The following is a 19,128-nucleotide window of genomic DNA, read 5'->3' as shown; positions in this document are numbered from 1 at the left end:
AAAGTGAGTGGAACTGGGCAGTGTTGACTATTTTTAGAAACATTGAACAGTACAGCAAGGAAATAGGTCATTCAGCCACTGAGCCTATGCTGACTTAAATACCTACTTGCACTGTTCCTGCAATAATCTGCAATAATAATTTTTTATCCACATAGCCATCAACCCCCCCACCACTGAGATTCTATCCCTCAAATACATATTAGGGGTAATTGACAGTAGCCAAGTGTACTGCTAGTTTGCACACCTTTGGGATGTGGGAGAGAACTGGAGCGCACAGAGGAAACCCCACTCAGTCACAGGGAGAATACGCAAACGCCACCCAGCTGGCACCTGAGGTGAGGATTGAACCTGGGTTTCTGGCGCTGAGTGCAGCAACTCTTACTAGCTGCTCCACCATAGTGTATCTTGAAAAAAATACACTTCCAGTTGTGACCATCGTGATCTATTGATCTGATCCTAAAAGTTTTGCACTGTTGTTAGATGAGCAAATGTGATTTTATTCCTGCTCTCAAAAGTATAATCTAGGGTATTAATTCTTGGGCATTCATAGCAAATCTTTGTTCTAATATGGCCACTTTCTGACTTCATCTCACTTTCTAAGCCATAGTGTTTAGCCCCCAGTAAATTTCACAATCTTAATTCAGGGGAAGTATTATGCAGAGACAGAATTTCCTAACGCTGAGAAATAGAATCCACTGACTGCAGTCTTGCCGGTTCCAGCACCTTTTATAGCAATGAGAGCATGAGCTGGCAAACGCTTCTGATCTCACTTGTTTCTGGAAACAAGTTGTGGAGCAAGGAGCATTAGGAGGGTAAAGTGTCGTTAACTTTTTCTGAATGTGTGATCCACAATCCTGAAGTGGTTTGTATTAACTAATATCATTTCTGAAGGTTAGAAATTAAGAATTATTTTTACTGAACTTGGTACTTTTTTAGAATTTCAAACTGCAAAGTTCTGCTACATCTGGGCATGCTAGTATATTGTTAAATGAGAGCTTCTTAATGTTTCATGAGATGTGTATTGTTCTAGAAATTGTATTGAAGCACCATCTGTTGATCAATTCACTTCAGTAATCTAATTCAAAAGTTGTATTTTATATTTGTTTTTTAACTTCTGCTGGTATCAGTCATTGGAAAATATGTGAAGAGTCAGCAGTTAAATGTATGATCAAGGTGGATTGGTTGTTTCCCTGCTCATTTCCTTATTACTTTGGGGATTATCCAATCCAGATATAAAAGTTTATTTTAATTAAATCAGAAGTATGTCACTGACACTGTTCTTCAGATATTATTTAAATTGGCTGTCAGTTGTATTTAAGAATTAGAGCAGTTATCCCCAGCTGGTGCTGATTTTATTTAAAATTTATTATTATACACGTTTTTTCAATCTTGCTTCTCTGGCCAAAGTCTGTACTGTAATTTTGGACTGTTTGCAACAATGCATTTATAGTTTCTGTTGAATACGGCAGGCAGATAAACTAGCCACATTTCCCTGGATTAAATTCTATCCAGATGGCTCTGTTTTTCAAACAATATCCCTTCTTCAAACCTATGATGTCTTCTGCTTATATTTTTGTATCTAGTGCTGTTATGTAATTGCCAACATTTATAGCACTTGCTAAATGTTAGAATTTAGGCTGTAAGGTGCCTCGTGATATTCTGGATGTTAATGGGCAAAAAAAATGCGCAAATCTTTCTATAGGCACCATATTCTTCACAGCTAGAAAATTTTAACCATTTTTTTCTAAACACAAGTGTGTAAAATGTGCATAGTAAATCACTTGGTTGAGAACTTCCTTTCATGTGGGTGCATATTAATTAGTTAGCATGATCAATTGTACTAATTTATCTTTATATGAGGTTTAATTTGCAAACCCCATTGGATTTTGTATAGGTGTGAGGTGTACAGAATTCTTAACTTGATGGGATAGCTGTGTAGTTTCCACTGTAGCTGGGTCCAGAAGCAGATGTTCCTTTCTCAATATATGAACCAGTCATTCAGTACACAAATGAGAAGAAATTTTCACACAAAAGGTGGTGAATCTTTGGAATAAACTTCCTGACGATTGTGGAGTCTCAGTCACTTAGTATATTTAAAGACATTGGTAATTTAAAAAATAAATTGAGCAATGAGGTTAATGCATAATGCTAAAACATCTACTGCAGCCTTATTGATCAGTGTACCAGATGGATTTACTGCTGTATTTCTTGTTCTTAAGAACAGCTGGAAATTTAAAAGAAGTGTCTGCTGGTCCTCTTTCAGTATTTTGAATTTGTCAGCTTAAGCTAATTTTATTATGAGCTGTGTATTTTTAATTCTGAGAACTAATTAATTGGATATCACCTTGTAGTGAGTGATTAAGAAATGCAGATTTCAAGGCATTAATTGAATCTATATTTTTACCTAAATTGCTTTTGGAGCAGCCCAGAACAGAACCCTCAGTTCTTTCTGTAAAGGCAGGAAGCAAAGCTGTGCACAATACTCTAATGTGGCCTAAACATAGTTCTAAAAGCCTTCAAGTGATGTTGCAGCTGTATATGCTTAATGCCACTGTAAGCACTATTACCCTTAACCAAAGGCACGTCAGTCCCAGTCTGCTAGGATGTTGCCCATTGCTGAAGAGGATACAAAAATCTCTGGCAAAGCCCCAGTAATGTCCTCTTGTCTCACAATCTGTTATATATTCCATCAGGCACTGGGCATGTTTCCAATTTAATAGTCTTCAAGATACTTGGCAATAGCTTGATTAACTTGCCCTAGAATATCAACGTGTATCTCCATGATCTTCTTGGTGAATACTAAATACAAACTACTCATTTAGTAACTTCCACTTCTTTTGGCTCCAAACATAATGCCTTTGTCCTTGAGTGGCCCTTTTCTCTTGTTTTCAATATATGTAAAAATGCTTTGGGATATTTCTTAATCCTCCTTGCAAAGCTCCCTTTTAGGGTTTCTGATGCTGTTTTCTGAAATTTTAGGCTAGGTTTAGGTCTTCTTCACCCCACCTGCCCATTTACATCAGGAAAGTCTGTTTTTGCTGTGTTTAGTGTCAGATGTTATTAGTAGTGTATTTTTTTCTCTAAGATTGTCACTTGTATAATGGACTGAATGACCTTGTGCTGTGGCTATATTTTCTAGTGTTCCAGAATCAGGTTTATTATCAGCAGTAGCGTGCAAAAAATCAAATTATTATCAATTACAAATTAAATATTTGTGTAAAAAATCAGATGGTGTTCATGGACTGTTCATAAATCTAATAGCTGCTTCTGGAGATGTCCCCTGGTGGGGAGGTTTGTGCCTGTGATAGAACTGATTTAAGTCTACAACCCTCTGCAGCCTTTTGCTATCCTGTGCATTGCAGCCTCCGTACCAGGTTGATGCAACCAGTCAGAATGCTCACCACTGTACATTTGTATAAATTTGCAAGTCTTTTGACATACCATATCTCTTCAGCTCCTAATGAAGTAGAACTACTGGTGTGTCTTCATGATTGCATCAATGTGTTGTGCCTAGGACAGAGGCTCTGCGATTTTTATTTATTTGTTTAGTGATACGGTGTGGAGTAGGCCCTTTGAGCCATGCCACCCCAGCAACCCCACAGCCCTGATTAATCTTAACCTAATCACGGGACAATTTACATTGACCAATCTTTGGACTGTGGGAGGAAACTGGAGGACCCAGGGAAAATCCATGCATTCCACAGGGATGACATGCAGCGAATCCTTACAGAACGACACCAGAATTGATCTCCAAACTCTGGAACCATAAAGCATAAAGCAGCTTAGCCTTCTACTGCTGATCTCTCAATGAGGACTGAATTGAATTGAATTTGAATTGATTTTATTATTTATATCCTTCAAATACACGAGGAGTAAAAATCTTTACGTTACGTTTCCGTTCAAATGTGCAATTATAGCAATTAATTATAAATATTATGTACAACAGGATAGGCAATAAACAGAAATACAGTAGTGTCAGCATGGATTAAGCAGTTTGATGGCCTGGTGGAAGAAGTTGTACCAGAGCCTGTTGGTCCTGGCTTTTTTGCTGTGGTACTGTTTCCTGTATGTTAGCAGTTGGAACAGTTTGTGGTTGGGGTGACTCAGGTCTCCAATGATCCTTCAGGCCCTTTTTACACACCTGTCTTTGTAAATGTCCTGAATAGTACAAAGTTCTCTGCAGATGCGCTGGGTTGTCTGCACCACTCTCTGCAGAGTTCTGCGATTGAGGGAAGTACAGTTCCCATACTAGGCGGTGATGCAGCCAGTCAGGATGCTCCCAATTGTGCTCCTATAGAGAGTTCTTGGAATTTGGGAGGCCATACCAAACTTCAACCATCTGTGGTGAAAGAGGCACTGTTGTGCCTTTTCTGCTAGGGCATTTTTCCCTACTTCCCCTTCCTGAAATCCACAATTATTTTCTTCAGCAAGGTGAAGAAATGTTGAGGAAATGTTGCCACTTACTAGAAATAAAAGGGAAATTGTATTCTGAGGAAATAATCACCAGTTGTATTCAGTCCTTGGTCGTTCTGAGAATAAGATGTTCTCCATTAATTTAAAGGATACATATTTTACTCTATTATTCATGGTTGACAGAGGAAATGGCTACATTGACTGTTTTTCCTTTATCGTCAATGCCAGTTGAAATTTTGAACCTGTTTTGTGAATTAGTTTTTTTTTCAAAATGTTTTAGTTTTATTTTCTAAAGCAGCTCAGCTTGCATATATGAAGACCAGTGAACTAGGTTTCTGTGCTGTAAACAGTGTTTTCATTTTGATATACAAGTATTAAGTCTAAGGAATTTAGCTATTCAAGTTTGATATCAACACTTGTCCTTTTGCATCAAGCCTGAACTCGTGTAAATCTGCAGAGGCCAACTTTCCCATGACCTTCAGAATACTTGAAGGTTGTGCCACATGATGTACATTCTTTGCCTAATGCATTGCAAAATTTAACTTTATTGGTAGATTGCATTTGTAAACAGGAAGGCCAGGAAAATGTTGTTTTGTAACTCTACAATATTAAACTAATTTAAAGTAAAAGATGGATATTCCAAAATGTGAGTCTAACTTCGTGTTTTCTTTAAGCGAGGTGCACATGTATCACTTAGTGGCATGATGATGTATGCTATTTACCTACGTTTACAGATAACCAGCAATGCATTATGTAAACAAAGAATGGTTAATCAAACAATTCACTTATAATATTACTCAAATATTAAATACACAACAGAAAACACCTTGCAACTTCCTGTATTACATGTTATTTTTTGAAGTCTGCATAAGAAATAAGAAGCTGGACTTATCCATTGACACATCTGTACTTAGGAACAGACAGTCCAATGATTCATTTTAATGGGTTGCAGGATAGTACATGGATTGGTACTGCAAGCATTTCTGCATGTTTTCTTCATTAGAATATTTTATAGGCTCATTAGGAAATTTGGAACATTTCATCATGAGAAGAGCTATGATAAATATGCCTGTCAATGGAATTTCAAAATATAGTGTTTTTATTTTACACTGAAGTTGATACATTGTCATATTTATTACCCTGCAATTACTATCAAGACAATCAGGTTAATGTAACTTGAACTGCATTTGGTAAATGTGACCTTCTGAATATTCTGCTTTGTACATTTACCTGCAAAATACAGTCCATCATTGGCCAGATATTGACAATAAGAAATGGGAACAGGTATAGGCTATTTGGCTTAAGCCTGCTATACCATTGATAAGATCATGGTTGATCCAACTTTCTTTAAGTTCACTTTTTGTCCTCTACCTATCACTCCTGATTTCCTTGGAGGTTAAAGATTTATCACAGCTTTGAATATACTCAAGTATTTATCCTCCATCTTTCTTTGCAAGAAATTGCAAAGCTCTCGACCTTTTTGAAAAAAGGTTCTTCCTCAGTCATCCACATTTTGAGACCATGTCCTTTAATCCTGGACTCTGACCAGAGGGGAAGCATCCCCTAGCATTTACCTTGTCAAGATACCAAAGAATCTTGTTTCAATAAATCTCATTCATACCTTGTTCAATCCAGTATCGTCCTACTGGACCCTCCCTAAATTGCTTCCACTGATTAAATGTTTCCTAGGGGACCCAGAACTCTGTACTGTGTGGCCTTGCTAGTGCCTAGTATGGTTGTAGTAAAACTTTCCTAGTTTTTATTTGCTAACCCTTTTTGAAGTAAAACCAGCTTTTTTATTAACCTTCCTGACCTGTTTGCTAGCTTTGTTTCATATACGAAGAGCTCCTAATCCCATTGTGTTGCAGCTTTCTATCTTCCTCTAATTAAATCTATTTTCTTTCTTCCAAAATAAGCAACTACACACTTCTGCTCTCTATACTCGGTTGCAAACTTTTTGCCCACTCATTCAACCTAGTAATATGCCGTTGCAAATTATTTGTATACTGTAGATTTTTGCATCTCCAACAAATTTGACTATGATACATTCACTTCCTCCTAAATCATTAGTGAATCATGTCAGTACTAATCCCAATGGTTACGGATCTTAAAGTTACCCCCTTATCTCTACTCCCTGCTGGCTAGCCAATGCTTTTCTGTCCAATCTGATATATTGCCTTCAACACCATGAGTTTGCAAGTGACCATGTGTGGCACCTTGTTAAGTATCTTTTGAAAATTGACCTACAAGTACAAAGCAAAAACAATCTCAGAAGTATGTTTTCAAGAATTTTTTGCTTAAGTAATTTTTTCCTAGTTATCTGTTGAGTCTTGAATTTTTCTCATCAATTTGGTGTAAAAATCCAAATCAGTTAATAATATTATGATTATGTATTTTGACAGGTACCTAGTACACCCCTTTATTGTGTAAAATTGAAAATTTGAAATCAATAAAATTAACTTAAATACTGAAAAATGGTGATTCTTGTCTATTGAAAATATTTGAAATCTATTTGTTGATAAACAATTACAAGTTTGGATACATGTCAAAATGCATAAATCAATAATAAAATTTGCCTTGGAACATGTTACCTTGTTTGTAGCATTCATAACTGAAAATTTAAAAAAAAACTTTGAGTTGTCTGCTCCATTTTGAAATACCTATTTGGTGAAATTAATGAATTCTGGTTACTAAAGTTGAAAATGATTTATCACCAAAGTATATACATGTGACCATATACAACCCTGAGATTTGTTTTCTTCCAGGCTGTAGGAACAGTTTAGTGATGGGGAGTGAAGTTATCCCTACTGGTTCAAGAGCCTGATGGTTGAGGGGTATTAGCAATAGGAATGTCTTTTGTTGATGTTTGAAATTAAATTAATTGTTTACTGATTAAAACTTGAACCATAGTGAATATAGTTTTAATAATCTGGCAGTAAGTGAATGGGTATCAGAGTAAACTAATCTAAGTGGCTGGTTTCCAGAAAGCTGCCTTAAATTTATTTTTTGGGCTCCACAAATTTTCTTTGCAATACAAATGGTTTAGTAAATTGGAAATCTGAAAGCTTTTGTTCTGAAGTGTTCTGGAGAACTTCACTGCAGCTGAAGGATACTTGTTTCCGGGGGCCACGTGGTTGCTGCATTTTGGCATTCTGAATGGAAACATTTTACTTTGAGCCAAACAAGAATTTGCTTATTTCATCCCCTGAAACGTAATAGTGAGCCTATCCACACACCAATGGGGGAGGGGGGTGGAATGTTGCCATGACTGAAGCTCCTAAGAGAAACTGGATATGCTGTGACATTCTCTCTCCCCGCCCCCTCCACCCCCAGCTGAAGCATAGAGACTGAGGAATGACCTTAGTTTATACAGTCATGAGAAGCATAGTTAAGGTGAGGACTTTATCTTGTTTAGAGATGTTTAAAGCAAAGGGGCATAAGTGTAAGGAAAGAGAAAGATTTAAGGGGCTATTTTGTCATGCATGGGTCAGCATGAGCTGCCAGAGGAGGTAGTAGGGGTGGGTCCAATTGCAATATGTAAAAGACATTTGGATAATGTGGATAGGGTTTGGAGGGATATCAGAGTAAATTTATTATTAAAGTACATGTATGTCACCGTTTTCTTGTGGACATATACAATAAATTCGTAATAGAATCAATGAAAGACAGCATCAACAATGTGAACAACCAGTGTGCAAAAGACAATAAACTGCAAATACAAAAATAAAGTGAAAAGATATTTTTAAAATATATAAGTAAGTAATATATTGAGAGCATGAGATGAGGAGTCCTTGAAATTGAGTCCTTAGGGTTTGAGAACAGTTTAGTGATGAGCTAAGTGAAGTTATCCCTTTTGGTTCAGGTGCTTGATGGTTGAGAGGTAATAGCTGTTCCTGAACCAGGTGGTGTGAGTCCTGAGGCTCCTGTATCACCTTCCCAATGATAGCAGTGAGAAGAAAGCATGACCTGGGTGGTTGGGGTCCTTGATGATTGATGCTGCTTTCCTACAACACTCTATGTAGATGTGCTTAATGGTGGGGATGGACTTTACCAGTGATGGGCCAAATGAGTCTAGTTCAAGTAGACAGCTTGGTCAGTATGGATGAGTTGAGCCAAAGGGCTTATTTGCATGCTACCTGACTCTTAACCCTGGTATGCTAGTTCATGAGATGCAAAGAAAATAGATGTACAGCAAGATCAATAGTACAAAGGGTTTTATTGCAGGAAAGTTGGAGTACAGAAGAAAGCAAGTTTTGTTAAGTTTATATCGAGCTGTGTGATGCTCAAACCATGTGACTTAAAAAAATATATACTTGAAGCTGGTGCAGCATAAAGTCACTAGATCTTTTCCTAATACAAGAGCAATTGTACTTTGAGGAAAAAGCTGGCTAAAGTTGCCCTCTACTTGATGGAGGTTAAAAGTTGGTGCAGTAATCTTAAAATATTTTGAGAATGGATAATTAAAGCTATTTCCTCTTGCAGGATGGAGAATCCTAGACTTGGTTTAAGGGACATTTAGGACTGATGTAAAAAGATTTTTTTGACATAGAATGTTCTAAGTGATAGTAATAGTCTTCTCACTTAAACGCCATGGGGCCTTGTGACATATTTCTACTTCTGTTTTTCTATGTGTTCTCTGACCAAGTTTAAAAAATCCATTGCAGTGAAATGTTGGCCAAAAAGTTGCTTCCTTTTCTCTGTCTACCTTTAAGATGTGTTATATTTCAAGTCACATAACACTACAAAGCACAGGAATCAGGCTTTGGAATTCCTTCTGATAAATGGAAATGTCAAAACAATTTTATTAATTTATTTGCTTGGCTTCCATTCCCTTTACTGTTTCACAATGGGGAGCCTTATTTTTGTTCCACTGAGTTTGTATCCAAGAAATTAATGTCGACAGAAGAGCTTTAAAGCGACAGAAAATTGATCCCTAAATGACTATTTGTATTATTCTGGAAAGTTCTTACTCACTGTTCAATGTCTACTATTTGATCAGTGGCTATTGCGCTAATCACATAGCTCAGGAGCACAGTCCATCAGTAATCTCTAATGAACTATCCTTAAGCAGAAGCAAACAGGATGGTTTGGGATTTTTTTTTGGTAAAAAGTTTGCAGAAATATTGGGAAAGAAGAAATCACTTTGTGAATTCAAGTTCTACTTTATGTACCTTTCCCTGATCATCAAATAAGTTTTGTGGCACAGATAATTCCTGGGCCATCATTTTGACGACCCTTTCACCATAATATTTGTAACGTACAAGAACATTCCACGTGACAAACAGCTCTCATTTCACTAGGCCTTTTGGGTTTTAAGAAAATAAACATGTGGAATAGTTGGCTGTAAATTAGAGAACAGATTTTTTTCCTATTTCAATGCCTAAACCTTGAAGCCAAGTGCAGATGTGTCTTTTATGTTTGTTTTCCCTTCTCTTAGGAAAGATTTCTGTGCCACGGTTTTTTTTAAGCTCAGTGTCTGGGTTTGCAGTGTAACTGCAGTTTATCCTGGTCATAACTCTGATTTGTTGGCTTCTAGTTAACGAGCACCTAGGAGAATAAAAAATTTACAGCATAGGTGAGACTATTATATCCACATGAGCTATGAAAACTATTGATGTCAATCTCTTTTCCAGTCTTGACACATAACCTTGTGGGATACAGTACCTTTCAGGTCCTCCTTGCATGTAAAGAAAATCCACTAATCCGCAATCAAATGATAGTTAAGCAAAGTACTGATGATTTTATTCGTAAGAAATCACTAACCTCTCAGTTGCTGATCTGAAGAACACTCCCTTAGTCTAGCTAAACATTCATAGCAGAAATCCTCTAGTCTGAAAAATGTTTGTTAATTTCCTCTGCGCAATCTCTGATGCTATCATATCGTGACAGCACTGTTGCATAATTAGTGTTGTGCAAATTTCAGTTTGATCTTCCTACTCTTGTGTTCTTTGTAATAACTGATGAAGGCCAGTATCCCTGTGTGTGGTCTGCTCTTAACCAGCTTGCCTACCTGGCTTACTGGCTTTATAGATGCGTGGCCAGTTTCAGATCTGTTCTTATGCATGTATTAATACCTTTAGTGTATAACAATTTCCTAAATACATTGCAACACCAACCCTCCTAATTTTCTATCTTGTTATCCTCATCTTGAAATTGTTACTTTTTTTGGCAGCTTTTGGAATGTTGTGATCCAAAATTGCTTCCAACCATTTAGGCTTTAATTAGTAAATGTGAAATAAGTTTTGAAAAGCAATTTTCTGTTTGTTTAACACCATCTGAAGATTTGTTTTGCTGCTGAAAGCTGCATTATAGGCTTTAGACCAACTACAACAGCTTTGTGCATGAATGGTTATTTCATGCTGATGTTGTAATGGCTGGAAATATTTGATTATAACCTTTGCCCTCAGTGTGTGGGTCTGTGATATGCCATGATGAATTGAAATTTGATTATCAAATGCCTTGGAAACTTTTCTGTGTTTCACACATACTGTTCACATTGACTCATTGTCAATTTGTTCATGAGGAATTTCAGTAGTTGAGGTGGTGAAGTGTAGTCTGGGACTCCAGCAAAACTGGCTTGCACTTCAAATAAACCTTTAAGACACCGGAATGTGTGGCAACACTTGCTATCCCACCAGATCCTTGGTTGTGTTGGTTGTTAATGCAAATTAGCATTTTGCTGCATGTTTCGATGGATATGTGATAAATATCTGAATCTGAGAACTAAGATGCTACAGTTACCCCAGCTGCAACCCTTAGGAATTTTGTCCCACTAGTCTTCTTTGTTCTGGACGCACACAGTTTGTTCATAATCCAAAGAAGATATGTAGCCTCAACTTCTCCAAGTTCTATGTGGTCAACTTTCCCTTTTCACTAGGGCAAACATTTTTCATTCCAGCTTCACCCAGATGAACTTTGCAAATGATGAAAGGTCTCACCTTCAACTTCTCTTCCAAGAAATGACTGCAGAATAAATTAAACCATTGTGATAAATAAATCTGAATCTGTCTTATAGTATGCCTTGAATTGAGAAATAGGCCTTCTATTCATTGTTACCTTTCAGTTCTAACATCTGGTAGAATGTAGGAGCTGTGAGCTATTCATCTGAACAAATCTCAACAGGTTATATTCTGAGTCATCTGATTGTATCATTTCTCCAGCTTGCTCCCTGTACCTTTTAATTCCTCTTTTTTAAAGTAAGTTCCATTTAAAAATTTGCCTTCAGGGGAAGAACAAATTCAAGTTACCCTTTATAAAAGATCTCACATTCTTCTATTTAATATTTATATTATTTGGTGCCTAACACAAAAACTGAAAGCTGATAAATGGTCTACATTCCAGACCTGTGAAAGAGGCCACTGTAGAGATGGTCTGGTTATCATCTTTTGAAATTCTGTAGATTCTGGAATTGTTCCTGCATATTGGAGTGCAGCAAATATAATCCCACTGTTTTAGGAAGAGAAGGACAGAAGATAGTGTAATGCCTGATGTCATAACATCAGTAGTAGAGAAAGTAGAGTCCATACTGAGGGATGAGTTAACCAGATCTAGAAATTACCAATTGGATTGAGCATAGTCAGTATGGTTTCATGAAAGAGAAACCAGTTTGACTAACCCTTGCATTTGAGGATGTTATGTGGTTGAATGGTTAAGCGTGTGGTAGATTAAAGTTAGCTTTTTTCCCAAGTCTGAATCAACTTCTGTTAGTCTTGTTCTAATTCCATTCCCAGAACATTTCCTGTTAACTTGCCCACGAAGCTTTTATGGACTACTATTTCCAAGAATCTTTATTTTGTCGTACAGAAATTTCAACTCTTGTGCTCTAATTATTTTCCCCTCTTCCTTGACATGCTTTTTTAGTATGCCATTTATAGCAGTTCCTGTGCTGAAATCCATTTATTTTGCCTTTCATTATTTTGCCGTTTATTTTGCCTTCTCTAACTACTGACGTCTTCACTCTTCTATAAATCTGTAGGTGCCTGCAGATTTTTTTTTAGGGCATTGGAGGGAAAAAAAATCAACACGATCCACAAGTGAATGTTTTGCTGGAGAATCATTGGTTGTTGAGGGGCTACTGGTTAACATGGTCAGTAAGCTTACATTTGCAAGTGGTTATACACTTGGGACACTAATTGTGGGGCTCTGTGATCCTCTGTTATATAAGTACACAGGATATAGTTTATAATGTTAGCAATGCATAGCCTTTGCAATCCAGAAGAATGGACTATTTGATGTTTGTGTTCCAACTGAGCTTTCTCCTATCTTATTTCTTTCGCCTTGTGCTTTTCAGGTTTCCATTGCATGATCTAACGTTATTCACCTTGACTGTTCATTGTGGTAGCAAGTCCTAGGTTCTAAGAACTGTAAAAGAAATTTCTCCTTAATTTGCAATAGGGTTTATTTTTGGTGATTTTTATTGATGGTTGTAACAGAGGAATTCAGAATCTCAACCTTCTTTATGCCTTGGACCCCAAGTTGGGAACCCCTGATGTAGAGTAGAGACTAGGTAAAGAGTGTGAACCTGGTGATGAAAAGTGGCATCAAAGAAAGGCTTTTGAGCCGTGAACTCGTCTGTGGTGTCGTGGAGGCACATTTAACTGCACCATTCATAAGTGTACAGGATAGGGATCTCAAAAGTATTTTCAGAGTTATGGGAGTTGGATCAGCTAGGGCTGGTCTTGAGCAAACTTGACAGACTTAATGGTCTATTTCTGCTGTTCAATGATTATCGTACCTAGTTCATAACTCTCAGACTGGAAGCATTGCTTCTCCCAATGAACATGCTTTACCAAATGTTTACCAATGTGTATTAGCTAAAGGTGTAAATTAATTAGATACTCTAATAAATTGATTAAAAAAATTTTTAAAAATCAATCTGTGTGATTGCAATTGTTACCCATGACTTTGCTAATTTGCTTTTCTGTGTACTTGACAGATCTCTTACAATGCAGCTCATCGAAGTAATCTTGTTCAAAAGATAGCGAAAATTCTGTTGTATCACAGATCCAAAATAGTTCATGCTCAACAGATATCCACTCTAGGCCTATTATCAGATACACTTATTGAATAATATTGTGGATATAACTTGGAACCTACTTGACTTATTATAGACAGTGCAGTTTGGAGAAGTAGTAGAGGAAAACACACCAACAAAGATCTGATTTTTCCTCTGCTGTCTTGGTAATCATGTGATGCAGTGACTGGTTAATAACTGTTTATAGGTGAAATAATAGATTCTGTGGCATGTGATTGAAAGGATTATAATCAAACCTGATCAGATTTGCAGAATCTCATTGATTGCTAAATCTTACAGTTGATGTTTTTGTTCTTCACATTGTTAGAAATAGCCACAATCTGCCACCTGCTTAATGTTGTACATGCTACTTTAACAATTAAAAGCCTGACATTTAGTAATATCAGTCTTTGCTTGAGGGGAGTGATTGGGTCAAATTCATCTGTGTTCTTGAAACTCATCGAGAAACCTTGTTAATTCTACTGCCATATATGGAAGAGTAAAAGCAGAGGCTGAGGTTTCCTGCGTTTGATGTGCTAGTTGTGTTCTGCAGTGACTGCATTGTGACCGTTGACTGGATCCTTTTTTTGCTGACCTTTTTCTATTGAAAGTCTGTATACTATAAGGTATGCTTTGATTTTGTATAGTGAGCGGGTGGGTAGGTCCACAAACGCAAGTAAGGAGTTGCTGCACTGACAACCCCGGCATCCCATTCTTAAAAATCTGGGCATTTAAACTGCCTCATTGGCTGAATCACTGATAGAAACTCTGAAAAATATTATTGTTTTAAATTTGGTGTGGCATTAGTTAAATAAGTAGTGCTAAATAAATAGGAAATTCAATTTAAAAAAAGTAGTGAGGTAGTTAGTGTTCATGGGTTCAATGTTCATTTAGAAGTTGGATGGCAGAGAGGAAGAAGCTGTTCATGAATTGTTGAGTGTGTGTCTTCAGACTTCTGTACCTCCATCCTGATGGTAGCAGTGAGAAAAGGGCATGTCCTGGGTGGTGGAAGTCTCTAATTATGACTGTCGCCTCTCTGAGGCACCACTCATTGACATCTATAGAAATTTGTGAGTGTTTTTGTGAAATACCAAATCTGAAACTCATAATGAAATATAGCGGCTGTCTTGCTTCCCTTATAGCTGCATCGATATGTTGTTTCTAGGTTAGGTCCTCAGAGTGGCATGCAAAAGTTTGGGCACCCCTGGTCAAAATTTCTGTTACTGTGAATAGTTAAGTGAGTAGAAGATGAATTGATCTCCAAAAGTCATAAAGTTAAAGATGAAACATTTTGAACATTTTAAGCAAGATTAGTGTGTTATTTTTGTTTTGTACAGTTTTAGAGTGGGGGAAAATGGAAAGGAGCACTATGCAAAAGTTTGGATACCCCAAGAGATTTGAGCTCTCAGATAATTTTTACCAAGGTCTCAGACCTTAATTAGCTTGTTAGGCCTATGGCTTGTTCACAGTCATCATTAGGAAAGGCCAGGTGATGCAAATTTCAAAACCTTATAAATACCCTGACTCCTCAAACCTTGTCCCAACAAGCAGCAGCCATGGGCTCCTCTAAGCAGCTGCCTAGCACTCTGAAAATTAAAATAAATGATGCCCACAAAGCAGGAGAAGGCTATAAGAAGACAGCAAAGCGTTTTCAGGTAGCTGTTTCCTCAGTTCGTAATGTAATTAAGAAATGGCAGTTAACAGGAACGGTGGAGGTCAAATTCAGGTCTGGAAGATCAAGAAAACTTTCCAAGAGAACTGCTCGTAAGATTGCTAGAAAGGCAAATCAAAACCCCCATTTGACTACAAAAGACCTTCACGAAGATCTAGCAGACTCTGGAGTGGTGGTGCACTGTTCTACTGTGCAGCGACACCTGCACAAATATGACCTTCATGGAAGAGTCATCAGAAGAAAACCTTTCCCGCGTCCTCACCACAAAATTCAGCATCAGAAGTTTGCAAAGGAATGTCTAAACAAGCCTGCCATTTTGGAAACAAGTCCTGTGGACTGATGAAGTTAAAATAGAACTTTTTGGTCACAATGAGCAAAGGGATATTTGGAGAAAAAAGGGTGCAGAACTTCATGAAAAGAACACTTATCTAATTAAGCACGGGGGTGGATCGCTCATGCTTTGGGCTTATGTTGCAGCCAGTGGCATGGGGAAAATTTCACTGGTAGAGGGAAGAATTAATTCAATTAAATACCAGCAAATTCTGGAAGCAAACATCACACCATCTGTGGGGGAAAAAAAGCTGATGATGAAAAGAGGAGGCTTCTACAACAGGATAATGATCCTAAACACACCTCAAAATCCACGATGGACTACCCCAAGAGGTGCAAGCTGAAGGTTTTGCCATGGCCATCACAGTCCCCTGACCTAAACATCATTGAAAATCTGTGGATAGACCTCAAAAGAGCAGTGCATGCAAGAAGGCCCAAGAATCTCAATGAACTAGAAGCCTTTTGCAAGGAAGAATAGGTGAAAATCCCCCAAACAAGAATTGAAAGAGTCTTAGCTGGCTGCAGAAAGTGTTAATAAGCTGTGATATTTGCCAAAGGGGGTGTTTCTAAGTACTGATCATGCAGGGTGCCCAAACTTTTGCTTTGGGCCATTTTCCTTTTTTGTTATTTTGAAATTGTAAAAGATGGAAATAAAAAAGTAATCTTGCTTAAAATATTAAAGAAATGTGTCATCTTTAACTTTATGCCTTTTGGAAATCAGGTCACCTTTTACTCGCTTAACTATTCACAGTAACAGAAATTTTGACCGGGGTGCCCAAACTTTTGCATGCCATTGTAATGACACCCAGGAACTTGCAGTTGCTCACTCTCTCCACTTCTGATCCCTCTATGAAGACTGGTGTCCTCATCTGGGGATTGCTGGGTAGCGCAGGTTAAGGGCCAATTCCACGCTGTATTTCAGTAAATAAATAAATAAATTCAATATTCAATTTTAACTGCCTTTTTGAAATAATCAAGAGTTATTGAATGTTCAGCCGCAGTGTTTAAGTTCTGTTTTAAAATATTGAATGATGTATTGAAGCACTGGGAACTCTACATTGTGCTGTTTTATTTTAATATAGTTGTGTGAAAGGCAGAATGGCAGAGCAGGAGCCAACCGCAGAACAGCTGGCAGCAATTGCTGCTGAGAATCAGGATGAGGAACCCTCACTGAGCTACAAAGCACCAGCACAGAAAAGTCTGAAGGAGATTGAAGAACTGGACAAAGATGATGAGAGCCTGAGGAAGTACAAGGAGGTACTGCTGGGAAACTGTGCTAAAGTCACTGGTAGGTTCGCTTTTGTTAAGAATGTGGTAGTTATTTTGGATACCTCTTCTGTCCTTCAATTTTCTCTGTGCTTGCATTAAAAGTGACAGATTTGCCCTCTATAAATCCTCTGGATGCTTAGTGAGTAAGGAAGTGGCTTCACCATTCAGACAAGTTCTGTTAACAGATCCTAGTTGGATATTGGCAGCTGAAGGAATTCTCATAGGATATGAGACATAGGATATACAGCAGCCAGATTTTCTGCCCAACCTGAACTTTAACATCCTTTAGCATTATTTTCTAACTCGTGTGGTTTATATATGTTTCATGGCTCGGACCACTTGACTGAATTAATCAACACTAGTTAGTGTTTATATTCTTCTCGCCTTCTCTGCTTGTTTAAATCTATTAGTCTAGTCCTTTTATTCCCTTTATACTAGGGATTCCCAGCTTGGGGTCCATGTACCCTTTGCTTAATGGTATTGGTCCATAGCATTTAAAAAAAAGGTTGGGAACCCCTGCTTTACAAATTTGTCCAGTTTACCCTTAAATGTTCTTGAACGTGTCAAAGGTTTTAGGGAGGAGGCAGGAAAATGGGGTTGAGAGAAAGTAATTAGCCATGATGAAAGTGCAGAAGAGACTTGATGGGCTGAAAGGCCTAACTCTGCTCCTTTGTCTTATTATAGTCCCTATTGTTTTTCTGTGTATTACTTGATTTTTTTTTGGCTGGGCTGTAAAAGTGTATTTTCAGAACTATGGCTTATCCGTGTTTACCATTACATTCAGCCACTTCCTCCTCTACTCCTTCCAAAATTTATTCTATATTAATAGTGATCCAAGGATGTGGAGGCTTTGGAAAGGGTACAGAAGACATTGCCTGGATTGGAAGATTTGTGGACAAACCTGGGTTATGCTCACTGGTAGAAATTTATTAAATTATGCAAGCATAGATAGTGCAGACAGTCAGAATCCTTTCCCGGGCTTAGGCTAGAACTGAAGTCTGAGAAATTAAAGGTATAACAAGTGTAAGCAGGGTGGTAATTCAGTCAGTGGAATGCGCCTCCTGTGAGATATGGGATTTCAGGGTAACTGACAATCTCCCTGATGACTACATTTTTAGAAAGTGCATCCAACTGCAGATCCTGACAAGGTCAAAGAACTGGAGCTGGAGTTGGATGAACTCAGGACCATCTGGGAGCTAAAAACCTCATAGATGAGACATACTGAAGTGGTTACACCCGGAGTGGAAGTTTGGGGGATCCTCAGATGTAAAGGGAGTAAGAAATCAGTGCAGGGTTCACATGTGGCCATTCCCCTCAGCAACAAGTATACCCCTTTGGATACTGTTGGGGGAGGGGGAAGGGAAGAGCTGGGCACACCAGCAGCAGCCAGGCTAGTGACACTGTGGCTGGCTGAGAGTCTCAGCAGGGAAGGGTAAAATTAGGCTGAGTGATAGTGATAAGAGACTCAATAGTTAGGGGGACAGATAGGAATTCTGTACCTGTGAAAATGATGCTAGAATGGTTTGTTGCCTCCCAGGTGCTAGGGTCCAGGTTGTCTCAGAGCAGCTGCAGAAGATTCTCAAGAGGGAGGGTGAGCAGCCAGAGGTCATGGTGTACATTGGCATCAATGACAAATAGAAAGGGGGAAGAGGTCACAATGCGTATAGAGAGGCTGAAGAGCAGGACCTCCAAAATAGTAATCTATGGATTACTCTCAGTACCATCTGCTAGTTAGGGAAGGAATAGGATGATAGTACAGATGAATGTATTGCTGAAGAAATGGCGCAGGAGGTAGGGTTTCAGATTTCTGGATCATTGGGATCTCTTCTGGGGAAGGATGGTTTACACCTGAATCAGAGGGTGACCAATATCCTTCTGGGCAGGTTTGTTAGAGCTGTTGGTCAGGATTTAAACTTATTCAGCAGGGGAATGGGAACTGAAGTACAAGGTTGAGGATGGGGCAGTTATACAAATGGATGTATTGTGTGGTGAGACTGAGGAAGGACAAGTAGATGATAGGGCATAATTGCAATCAGTAGAATGAATGTAACATGGGAGCAAAATCGAAAAGGGTGAAGAATACAGGATCTTGGGTATTATATTTGAATGCACGCAGTATACAGAATAATGTAGGTGATCTTGACATGAGCATTCACTGAGTCGCTGAAATAAGATAGTTGGCAGCTTAAGTTCCAAGAATACATGTTGTATCAAAAGAACAGAGAGAGGGGGCAAAAATGAAATTAAATCTTTAGAAAAATGATGTAGGATCCAAAGATGTATAATCCTTGTGGACAGAGTTAAGAAACTGCAAAGGTAAAAAGACCCTGCTGGGAGTTGTATACAGCACTCTGAACTGTAGCCAGGATGTGGGATATAAATTACAAGAGAAGATAGAAAAGGTGTGTAATAAGGACAATGTTACTACAGT

At 38.1% G+C, this 19,128-nt stretch overlaps 1 protein-coding gene across 1 annotated transcript in view; it reads left to right on the top strand.

Moving 5' to 3' along the window:
• The window catches only part of arhgdia (Rho GDP dissociation inhibitor (GDI) alpha), a 58,129-nt gene that overhangs the window by 8,694 nt on the left and 30,307 nt on the right, over window positions 1-19,128 (top strand). Inside the window, exon 2 of the mRNA XM_073026357.1 lies at window positions 16,511-16,716. Within this exon, the coding sequence (XP_072882458.1) occupies window positions 16,527-16,716 (190 nt within the window). The 5' untranslated portion in view covers window positions 16,511-16,526. The remainder of the gene's footprint in view (window positions 1-16,510; window positions 16,717-19,128) is intronic.

This window comes from Hemitrygon akajei, chromosome 22 (assembly GCF_048418815.1).
Source record: "Hemitrygon akajei chromosome 22, sHemAka1.3, whole genome shotgun sequence".
Lineage (NCBI taxonomy): Eukaryota > Metazoa > Chordata > Chondrichthyes > Myliobatiformes > Dasyatidae > Hemitrygon > Hemitrygon akajei.
This window is presented reverse-complemented; position numbering and strand designations above follow the sequence as displayed.